At 42.9% G+C, this 12375-nt stretch overlaps 1 protein-coding gene across 1 annotated transcript in view; it reads right to left on the bottom strand.

Annotated features, from left to right (window-relative positions):
• Positions 1-1072: 1072 nt before the first annotated feature.
• The window catches only part of LOC106572645 (potassium voltage-gated channel subfamily G member 1), a 32179-nt gene continuing 20876 nt past the window's right edge, over positions 1073-12375 (bottom strand). The window contains exons 2-3 of the mRNA XM_014147011.2: positions 4210-5109; positions 1073-2745 (exon numbers count right to left, since the gene is read on the bottom strand). Coding sequence (XP_014002486.1) covers positions 1978-2745; positions 4210-5019 — 1578 coding nt within the window. The 5' untranslated portion in view covers positions 5020-5109 and the 3' untranslated portion in view covers positions 1073-1977. The remainder of the gene's footprint in view (positions 2746-4209; positions 5110-12375) is intronic.

The following is a 12375-nucleotide window of genomic DNA, read 5'->3' as shown; positions in this document are numbered from 1 at the left end:
CAGTGGTAGGCCTGATCACCGATGACGATGAGACAACCTATAGGGAGTAGGTCAGAGACCTGGCAGTGTGGTGCCAGGACAACAACCTTTCTCGCAACGTCAGCAAGACAAAGGAGCTGATCGTGGAATACAGGAAACTGAGGGCCGTGCATGCCTCCCATTCACATAGACAAGGCTGTAGTGGAGCGGGTCGAGAGCTTCAAGGTCCTCGGTGTCCACATCACTAAGGACCTAAGGAAGTGAAAAGATTTGCCATGGGCCTTCAGATCCTCAAAAAGTTCTACAGCTGCACCCTTTGAGAGCATCTTGACTGGCAGCATCACTGCTTGGTATGGCAACTGCTTGGCATCCGACCATAAGGCGCTACAGAGGATAGTTCATCACTGGGGCCAAGCTCCCTGCCATCCAGGACCTCTATACCAGGCGGTGTCAGAGGAAGGCTCTAAAAATTGCCAAATACTCCAGCTACCAAAGTCATAGACTGTTCTCTCTGCTACCAAACTGCAAGCTGTACCAGAACGCAAAGTCTTGGACCAAAAGGCTCCTGAACAGCTTCTACCCCCAAGCCATGCGACTTCTGAACAGTTAATCAAGTGGCTACCCGGTGTATTTGCATTGATCCACTTTGTTTTGCACTGCTTCTCTTGCACTGGCTCTATGCATACTCACTGGACCCTACTGACACACTAACACATACTACACTGACACACCAACACACACATACACATGCACACACATAGACACACTTTCACCCTCTACATATACGCTGCTGCTACCTATTATTATCTATTCTGATTTCCTAGACACTTTAACCGTTACCTACATGTACATAGTACCTCAATTTCCTCAACTACCTCATACCCCCTGAACATTGACTCAGTACCAGTACTCCTTGTATATAGCCTCGTTATTGTTATTTTATTGTGTTACTATTTCCTTTTTTCGATTAGAAAATGTTTCTTAATTTTTAATAATGCATTGTTCTTAAAGGGCTTGTAGGTAAGCATTTCATGGTAAAGTCTACACCTGTTGTATTCAGCACATGTGACAAATATGTGACACATGTGACAAATAGATTTAATTTGATTTGATTTAATCTGCTGTGTTTTGAAAATAGACATATAAATGGTTAGGAAATAGCAGAAAAGTCAGTAAATTACAAATAAGTCCAAGCAATCATGAGGCAGATCAGATTAAGTTCAGTTAAACTTTAAAGAGAAAAATAAGTTTAAAACATTTAGCAATCAATAGCAAAAAATAAAACAAACGTAAGATTTTTTTTACACACTAATTACTATGTTCTTAGAAATACATTTGTGAGAGACGGAGCACATAATAACTACGTACAGATACATATTCCTTCATTGTTTTATACAGAAAATTGCAACCCAGTGCTGAGCACCAATACACCTCCAATACATGTAACTCTTAAGAAATATGGTTATGGACTCACACTTTACAATTGAGACACAAATAAGAAATCGATCACATATTACATGTAGCCTATACTGTACGTCCATGTTATTTTTGATAAATTACTTTATGGAATATGATGTACTGTTATGTCAATCATCTAATATGGTTTATTATAATCTTCTTTCTGCTATTGTGCAGATCTTCTGGTTTCTGGGAACATTTCCGGCATCTGTTAAATCATAATGCTGTAGACAGAGATGACGTCATCCATTGAAGAATAATAAACTCAAAAAATGGAAGCAGAACATTGCCAGGTAATCTTACTTAACCCCTATTTTATCACTCTCAGTTTGTCTCTCTGTCTATAGTCTCTTTGTCTATAGTCTCTTTGTCTATAGTCTGTGCTTTGTGTCCTTGATCTCTTCTCTCATCCTCCTCAGTCATTTGGGTCCCTGTTCACAGATGAAGTTGCCAAGTTCTAACCCCTCGTTTCTCTCATTTTCTTTGTGTGTTGTGCCCTTTAATCATCCCTCCTCCTCCTCCTCCTCCTCCTCCTCCTCCTCAGTTGTCCCTGGCCCCAGAGGAACCACAGCTGGGGTAGTCACTCTCCAGCGACATGTTACTCCCCAGCCCGCCTATCCTCCTGCGTAACAGGAAGTGTGTCCGTCTTTGCAGTAGCCTCTGCTGCTCCTGCTTCAGCTCCACATAGGACCGGGAGAATGTATGGAAGATGGAGGTGACTGGGAACGCCATGAGAAGAATCCCGCTCAGGATACTGCTCAGAGCCACCACCTGACCCGGGATGCTCCTCGGAACCATGTCCCCGTAGCCCACTGTCGTCATGGTAATGACGGCCCACCAGTAGGTGGCAGGGATACTGCTGAACTCGTGGGTCGTAGCCATCTCGTTCTCAATGAGGTAGAGCAGTGGGGAGAAGAGGGCAATGGCCACGCAGAGGAAGAGGAGGAGTAATCCGAACTCCCGCGTGCAGCGCCGTGCAGTAAGCCCCAGAGTCTGCAGGCCCAATGAGTGGCGGGCCAGCCGCATCACGTACAGGATCCTCAGGGCACGGAGGATCCTGAGCACCAGACCCACCTTGTCCAGGTAACTGCTGCCTGAGCCCAGCTTCTTCTCCCCCTGGTAGCTGTCCACTACCAGGGTGATGTAGTAGGGCAGGATTGCCACCACATCTATGAGGTTCAGAGGGCGTCTCAGGAAGGCAAGTTTGTCCCGGTCCTGGATGAAGCGCAGGGTGAACTCAAGGGAGAACCAGCCCACACACACCGTCTCCACTATGAAGATGTTGTAGCACATCTGGGAGCACTTGCCCTAAGAGGCACAGGAGACACTGGTTAGCACCTGTACATACATCTAACATTATTCATCTAGCATATACAACAGTGTTCTTCACCATTTGTCCTATAAGGCCACAGGGTGTGTAGGCCACAGGGTGTGTAATTTTGGACCTTTTGTTGTTACAAGGATGTAGTTAGACACTAGAGGGAGCTATTATGCTGCCTAAAATCTAAGGGACATTATTGTGGTATCCCAACTTGTATTCCTCAAATGTCAAATTGTAGACTGCAGGGCATCAAAAACAGACTCTATTTATAACAGCCCATTTATTTTCTAGTCACAGCTTGTTGCCAATCTTTTCATGTTAAACTCCAAGATTGCACCTTCTCTGTTCTCTGCTCAGATGGTTCTGTTCAGAGTGAGGTGTTGTGAGAGTAGGTGTTGCTTTATTAAGCTACATAAAAGATGAGAATGCAATGTACTGAAACAAAAACCTGACAAAACTCCTGAATGTAGTTAGCACCAGAACATGCTCTCCAAGCCCGATGGTTATGTATTATTTGGGAGGTTGTTTCTAATAAATTGTTTTCGTGAAGATGTTTCAATTGATATTCAATTGTTAACCAATTCAAAGCACATACAATATAATATAAAATGGCCTTTGAGTTGATTCTATTTCAGAAGAAAGCACGCAGTATTATTATGAAACACTCCCACACAGTCGGAAATGACTTATACCAGTGTATCATGTCTACACAGAATGTACAATAAGCTTTTTTTCAGACAGAACATCTTTTAGAAAGCAACATAATATATCAGGGATACAATTTTGGAATGAACTGCTCAGGTACTAGCCTTTGGAGCCCCATATAAAGTAATTCCCCTCTGGGGGTAATGAATTACCTTCTGGGTACAAACATATGTTCCATAATGTTTACATACAGGTAAAGACTAGGCTAAAGACAAATGAATTGCTTTTGCTCCACCTGAAAGTACTCTCCTAGAACTCACAATGAAACCAGAGAAGTGCAGTGTGTGTGTGCGTGTGTGTGTGTATGTGTGTGTGACTCCAATTTTCTATTTATTTTCTTTTTATCTGGCTACCGAGGCCAGAAAAAGTTAATTACCGCAGTGATTGAAGTCAGCCATGATAATGAGCACCTAAATTAGATTAGAACGAGACTTTTCCAAATGTTTTCTTTGCAAATTAGAAGAGTGTTCTGATGCCCACACACATAATCAATTATTCATTTTACTTGACAAATGCTCTTTGAGCTTTGATATAAAAAAAGTTATTTACAATTTCAAAGTGCAGGCTTTGTTATCAAGGGTCGGGGAATAGAATTATGTGTCGATGTAATGGCTATGTTAGTAATTATGTAATACGTATGGTGTAATTATTATGTCCATATGTAATAACTATGTAATAACCATGGTGAGAGTGTATGTCCTGTTGCCCTGTGCTGACGCCTCCTAGTCCTCATGATGTCCACCTACCTGCTCCTCCTCCTCTCTCATGGCCGGCATGGTGCTGATGGACAGGTTGACAGCCGTGATGGTGACAAACAGCACCGACAAACAGGCAAAGATCTTCCCTGGCAGGCCTGAGTGAGGCCTCTCCACCATGTCTCTCAGCTTGTTCATATAATGTCCCATCCGGGTCTCCGTAGCCCGGGCGGCGCTGCCCCTGCGGTGCCCGCTTTCAGTGTCCATCATCAGCTCCTCCTCCTCGTCCTCCTGGGCTGCCCGCTCCAGCTCGTCACACTCCTCCACCCGCTGGATGAGGCGGCGACGGCAGCACCACTCTAGGTTCTCCTCAGGGACCCCCCAGTAGAGCAGCTCCTCCCTGAAGGAGAGGGCACACATCTCCCTGAGGGATCGCAGCTTCCCGGCCCGCAGGAAGGTCAGGATGGTGCGAAAGGCGCAGGGCGAACGATCGAAGAAGTACTCGTTGCTGGCAATGTCGTAATCGTCGCAGACGCACATGATCTCGTCAAAACTGCTGCAGAGGCGCAGCTGGCCAAGTCTGGACAGGGGGAAGTCCTCCAAGGTGGTCCAGGGTAATTGATAACGCAGCCCGCCAACGTTGATAATGGCATGGAGTTTACGGGCAGCGGAGAGCGAGGTGGAGTTGATGAGGAGGTGGTCTGGGTCCTCAGGTAGGAGTTTGGCCCGTTTGTAGTAGGCCCCCTTGAGGGCCTCTTGCTCTGACAGGGGCGGGGGTTGAGGGAGGAGGAGGGAGGCATCGGAGGCACAGCTCAGAGCGCTGTAGTCGTAGTCTGAGCCGTCGCCTGCCAGCAGAGTCATCTTTACCTATACAGGCACAGAACCTCCATGTGCACTCCCACCGCAGCTCACGTTCCTGTGGTCAACCTCTCACGGACACACCTTTACCTTCTGGAGGGAAAGGACAAACACAAAAATCTCATATGAAAAGTGTACATGTACTATATATATATATACTCTTAAAAATACTCTTAAAGGGTTGTTAGAACCTTGTTAGAACCTATGGTTCTTGAGGGAAATATGGCCTTTTAGAATGTAAACATTTCTTGACCCTTGCATTAAAGGGATAGTTCACCCAAATTACACAATTACATTAGTTTCCTTACCATGTAACCAGTTTATGGACAAGGTATGACAATAATCCATGCTTTGGTTTAGTTTACCTGGCACTGTTTCCAAATGATAAAGTTTTAGCGTTTGTGGCACAAATCCCATTCAAGTCATGGAACTGACATTAGCATTTTTCGAGCATCATGTCCAAATTATTCTAAAGAATCTAAAATGGATTGTAAAGCTCAACAAAGTCACTTATAGATCATTTGAATATGATGCACGAAAAATGCTAACATCGGTCCTATGACTTCAATTGGATTTAATCGATTGGAAACCATGCCAGCCACTGCCAGGTAAACTAAACCAAAGCATGGATTGCTGTCATGCATTGTCAAGAGACTGCTTACATGGTAAGGAAACAAATATGTCATTTTGTAATTTGGGTGAACTATCCCTTTAAGAGTATAAGCCACCAACATACTTTAGGCATAGTTAGCCTCTTTCGTCAGTGGCCCGGGGCCCCAACTGCAGTAGTCCGGCCCTGTCTTTTGTATTTGCTTGAAGCTTAATGTCATACAGTACATCAAACCTAAGGACATTTTCTCCACGTCCTCCTCCACCCCTCCCCCCACAAGTTATTGTCCTACTTTTTCTGAGATAATATCACCTGAAGTTGAACCTCAACCTCTGTCTTAAGAACATGTGCCTGGGACGCCAGAATTGAAACTTTAGGTGAGTTACTTTTTCCTAACATTACTTCTTTGCATTTAACTGAATAAGACCTACATTATATTTGGTAATGTATCTTGCTAGTTAGCTACATTTATATTGTTTCTTCTTTGAGTTGGCTGGTAGCATATCAAATTGTAGCTGGCTGGGAAGCTAACTGCTCATTCCTGTCTATTTAACTCGGTGAACATTTCTCTATGTAGGCAGAACCAGTGCCACACCTGTTGTTTTTTGTTGTTGCCTATTTTGCATGTTATTTTGGCATTAATACGTGCCACATATCAGTTTGAAAACAATGCAAAAAATAATAATCTTTCAATTAATAAATCCACATACAAATATGGTCTCTTTTTTGCTTTATTGAGTAAGGCAGCTCCAAAATGCAGGTGTTTCAGCCTAGCTCAGTGCTTTCTGTGGTGGTATCGCAGCCAGCGGAAAATACAGAGAGTAGGGCTTGGTAATGTTCTCTAGTTGCTCAGTGTTTTGTCACTCATAAGGACACTACGTCGCCACAAAATCTAGGTGTAGAGCTCGAAAATGCAAGCCCCTGGTGCTGCCATAGAGTTACATTAGAAGTGCCCATCCAAGAAGGCTCAAAGTCATTGGCCACAGATAGAATTACGTCAAATCACATTATATCCACCGTAGCTTTGATTGGACTAATCATGTCAACATCATACTTTCAAAATATTAGCTGGCAAGCTAGCAGTCATAATCATGAATCAAGTCCACAATCAACTAGCAAAGCCTTTTCAATCCTTTTTGTATGAAGACAAATTATAGATATAACGTATCGGTGCTCATCAACCATTGGACATAAACATTACACAACAAGTTGGAAATCGGAAATTCAACAATGAGTGGTTTGGAAGGAATCAGTGGCTAACTGCAAGCATTGAAAGGCAATCACTAGCCTGGTATTAAGGGGAGTGGGTGTGTGGTCCAAGTCTGGGTTTAAGATTCTCTTTCCAAGCTTAAAAGGATCAACATTCAACATGATTTGCCAGAAAAGGTTGAATACATTGGCCATGCTGTCAATCCAGCATGACTTCTGCCGTGTTCAAAACAACTGGAAACTCGGAACTGGGAAAGACTTCAGTGAATTCAAGACACCTGGGAACTCTGAAAGTAACGAGCTCCGACTGGGAAAATACGTTTTTAACGGTCATCCAACTGGGGAACTCGGGCCTCTTTTTAGAGCTCCGACCTGAAGATCACTGACGTCTTGATTCAACCTTGTTCCCAGTTGTCATGAAAGCACCATAAATCCAGAGAATGCCATACTTTGATGACAAAGTTTGATGACAAAATTTGCCCATGAAGGACCGTTGCACCACTTTCCTATTCAAGTGAGCACAGCACAAGAAGGTGAGTCCAAAAATGTATTGTATGCTGCTGCATAAGTGATGTAATATGCCAGGGAGATATGCATACTGTAGCTAAGTAATACTAAATGTATGTTGTGTAGTAAGGTATTAGTAGCCTATGTGCCTCACCCTAATAATTTGGTCCCTTTCCCCCTCATAACTAAGCCTACTGTTCTGACTTGGTGGTCCACATGTAGCCTATAGCCTGTTTTAGAGAAATGTCATCATCTAATATTGTAAGAGGTTTCATTGTCTGCTTAGATGGCCCCTTTATTTATCCTACGGTTCTGACTTGCTGTAAAACAACACATTTCACTGCACCTATGTGACAATAAAACATTTAAGTTTTAGGAATATATATTGAACTTTCAACATTAATTTCCAATGATATTGTAGTTAATCAGGTAAAAACTGCTGAATGAGTCCAAAAACCACTGTAATTTATTTATTTTCATGGCAGTTCATTCATCCTCATTTACTGCCTTTTAAAAAAACATAGCTGATAAGGCTGACTTGCTTAAACAAAATGTGGTTTCTACTGACAGTTGAGATGTACAAACTATGGCATAATGGGACGACGAGCAGATAAGAGGCAATCCGTAATTTTGATTAAGACATTAATGAGCGAGCTAGGACGGACATAGTCAATATAACTATTTGTTCAGCCCTTTGAAATGTACAGCAACTGAATTAAGAACATGGGCTGTTCTTACAGTATTCTCACTGAACACCAAGTCAGAACTCTAGGATAAATAAGGGGGCATATAAGCAGACAATGAAAGCTCTTACAATGATTATATTTCTCTATAACAGGCTATAGGCTACAGTACATGTGCACCATCAAGTCAGAACAGTAGGCTAAGTTATGAGGGAGGAAAGGGACCAAATGTTTAGGGTGAAGCACATAGGTTACTAACAGCTTACTACACAACATACCCTTAGTATTACTTTCTTGGCTACAGTATACATATCTCCCTGGCATATTACATAATTTATGCAGTAGCATACAATCAATTTTCTGACTCACGTTGTTGTGCTCTGCTCACTTGAACAGGTCCTTCTTGTGGGCTCTAGAAAGAGGCCTGAAATCCCAACTTCGAATTCAGAGTTGGATGACCATTCAAAATTATTTTCCCAGTCGGAGCTAGTTTGATCCGAGCTCCCAATTGTCTTGAATTCACTGAAGTCTGAGATTTCCCAGACTTACGGACTCAGCAAAGGTCGAGAGGCAAGCAGCACTGCTTCTTGACACACTGCTCACTTAACCTGGAAGCCAGCTGCACCAATGTGTCGGAGGAAACACTGTCGAGCTGATGACCGAAGTCCACTTGCAGGCGCCCGGCCCGCCACAAGGAGTCGCTAGAGCATGATGAGACAAGGACATCCCGGCCAGTGAAACCCTCCCCTATCCCGGACGACGCCAATTGTGCACCGCCTCATTGGTCTCCCGGTCACAGCCGGCTGTGACACAGCCTGGGATCGAACCCGGGGCTGCAGTGGCGCCTTAGCACTCATTGTTGAATTTGCGATTTCCAACTTGTTATGTAATGTTTATGGCCGATGAGTACTGATACATTTTATCTATAATTTCTCCTCATATGACAGGGATTGAAAAGTATTTGCCAGTAGATTGCAGACTTGATTCAGGATGATAACTGCTTGTCTAGCTTGCTTACTAAGATTTTTGAAAGCATGAGATCTTTGTGGGCTATACTCGGCCTTGTCTCGGGATGGTAAGTTGGTGGTTGGGGGCTGTGCTTTGGCAAAGTGGGTGGGGTTATATCCTACCTGTTTGGCCCTGTCCAGGGGTTTCTTCGGATGGGGCCACAGTTTCTCCTGACACCTCCTGTCTCAGACTCCAGTATTTATGCTGCAGTAGTTTATGTGTCGGGGGGCTAGTGTCAGTCTGTCACATCTGGAGTATTTCTCTTGTCTTTTCCAGTGTCCTGTGTGAATTTAAATATGCTCTCTCTAATTCTCTCTTTCTCTCTTTCTTTCTTTCTCTCTCTCGGAGGACCTGAGCCCTAGGACCATGCCTCAGGACTACCTGGCTTGATGACTCCTTTCTGTCCCCAGTCCACATGGCCATGCTGCTGCTCCAGTTCCAACTGTTCTGCCTGCGGCTATAGAACCCTGACCTGTTCACCAGACGTGCTACCTGTCCCAGACCTGCTGTCCCAGACCTGCTGGAACCCTGACCTGTTCACCGGACGTGCTACCTGTCCCAGACCTGCTGTTTTCAACTCTCTAGAGACAGCAGGAGCGGTAGAGATACTCTCAAAGATCGGCTATGAAAAAGCCAACTGACACTTACTCTTGTGTTACTGACTTGTTGCACCCTCGACAACTACTATGATTATTATTATTTGACCATGCTGGTCATTTATGAACATTTGAACATCTTGGCCATGTGCTGTTATAATCTCTACCCGGCACAGCCAGAGGAGGACTGGTCACCCCTCATAGCCTGGTTCCTCTCTAGGTTTCTTCCTAGGTTTTGGCCTTTCTAGGGAGTTTTTCCTAGCCACCGTGCTTCTACACCTGCATTGCTTGCTGTTTGGGGTTTTAGGCTGGGTTTCTGTACAGCACTTTGAGATATCAGCTGATGTAAGAAGGGCTATATAAATACATTTGATTTGATTTGATGATGTTGACATGATCAATCCAATCAAAGCTACGGTAGATATAACGTGGTTTGATGTAATTTTATCTCTGGCCAATGACCTTGAGCCTTCTTGGATGGGCACATCTAATGTACATCTATGGCAGCACCCAAGGGTCTGGAATTTTCAAGCTCTACCTGCAGATATTGCGGTGACGTAGTGTCCCAATGAGTGACAGAATACTGAGACAATCTCGGGCGAACATTACCAACCCCTATACTCTGTACTTTCCGCTGGCTGCCCCACCACCACAGAAAGCACTGAGCTTGGCTGAAACACCTGCATTTTGGAGCTGCCTTACTCAAGAAAGCGAAAAAGAGACCATGTTTGTTTGCAGCTTTATTAACTCAATTATTCATTTTTATACGTGGTTGGAAACTGATATGTGACTTGTATTAATGCCAAAATAACATGCAAAATATATATACAGTTTGGACACACACACTCATTCTGAGACTGTGTAACGCCCTGGCCATAGAGAGGGTTTTTTGTTCTTTATTTTTGGTTAGGCCAGGGTGTTACATTGGGTGGGCGTTCTATGTTCATTTTTCTATGTTTTTGTATTTCTTTGTTTTGGGCCGTGTGTGGCTCCCAATCAGGCCCAGCTGAAGTTCGTTGTTGCTGATTGGGAGTCACACATAAGTAGCCTATTTTTCCTTTGGGTTTTGTGGGTGATTGTTTTCTGTCTCGTTCGTTTTTGACCAGTCAGGACTGTTTGCTATCATTGCTGTTTTGTTTATAGTGGTTCATTTGATTAAATATTCATAATGAATCCACAACCTCCGATGCATCTTGGTTTTCTTGCGACGACAGCCCTTACAGACTGGTAATTCGAATGAACTTGTCCTCTGCAGCAGAGGTAACTCTGGGTCTTCCTTTCCTGTGCTGGTCCTCATGAGAGCCAGTTTCATCATTGCGCTTGATGGTTTTTGCGACGGTTTTTGCAACTTTCAAACTTCTTGATTGACTGACCTTCATGTCTTAAAGTACATTTTACATTTACATTTTAGTCATTTAGCAGACGCTCTTATCCAGAGCGACTTACAAATTGGTGCATTCACCTATAATATCCAGTGGAACAACCACTTTACAATAGTGCATCTAAATCTTTTAAGGGGGGGTTAGAAGGATTACTTTATCCTATCCCAGGTATTCCTTGAAGAGGTGGGGTTTCAGGTGTCTCCGGAAGGTGGTGATTGACTCCGCTGTCCTGGCGTCGTGAGGGAGCTTGTTCCACCATTGGGGTGCCAGAGCAGCGAACAGTTTTGACTGGGCTGAGCGGGAACTGTGCTTCCTCAGAGGTAGGGAGGCGAGCAGGCCAGAGGTGGATGAGGGACTTGTTTCTCTTTGCTTATTTGAGCTGTTCTTGCTATAATATGGACTTGGTCTTTTACCAAATAGGACTATCTCCTGTATACTACCCCTACGATGTCACTACACAACTGATTGGCTGAAATACATTAAGAAGGAAAGAAATTCGACAAATTAACCTTTAACAAGGCACACCTGTTAATTGAAATGCATTCCAGTTGACTATCTCATGAAGCTGTTTGAGAGAATGCCAAGAGTGTGCAAAGCTGTCATCAAGGCAAAGGGTGGCTACTTTGAAGAATCTCAAATATAAAATATATTTAGATTTGTTTAACACTTTTTTTTGGTTCCGTATGTGTTATTTCAAAGTTTTGATGTCTTCACTGTTATTCTACAATGTAGAAAATAGTAAAAATATAGAAAAACCCTAGAATGAGTAGCTGTGTCCAAACTTTTGACTGGTACTGTATATATTTTTTATTAACATTTTTTTTTAGCTAAACAGGTAGTGCTCAAAACAGATGGGTCTGCCCTGAATGACGGGTTGCCATTGCACCAATCTGAGGTAAAAAGTTGGGTAATATACATTAATTAGATATGGAAAAATTATTTAATTTTATAGTTTAGCATGGTAGTGAATGAAGCAAACTCGTAGATTTTTTTCAGTAGTGAAATATATTTTTCACTAGTTTAAAAAATGTAATCAAATCAAATGTTATTTGTCACATGCGCCGAATACAACAGGTGTAGACCTTACAGTGAAACGTTTACTTACAAGCCCTTAACCAACAACGCAGATTTAAGAAAAACAAGTGTTAAGAAAGTATTTACAAAATAAACTGAAGTAAACAATAAATAAATAAAAAAAGAGGAAAATGGAAAAATAACAAATAATTAAAGAACAACAATAAAATAAAAGTAGCAAGGCTATATACAGGGGCTACCGGTACAGAGTCAATGTGCGGGGTACAGGTTAGTCGAGGTATTTGAAGTAATATGTACATGTAGGTAAAGTGACTATGCATAGATAATAA

The sequence above is a fragment of the Salmo salar genome, chromosome ssa15, assembly GCF_905237065.1.
Source record: "Salmo salar chromosome ssa15, Ssal_v3.1, whole genome shotgun sequence".
Taxonomy (NCBI): domain Eukaryota; kingdom Metazoa; phylum Chordata; class Actinopteri; order Salmoniformes; family Salmonidae; genus Salmo; species Salmo salar.
The sequence above is the reverse complement of the archived record's forward strand: the minus strand, read 5'-3'. Positions and strand labels throughout refer to the sequence as shown.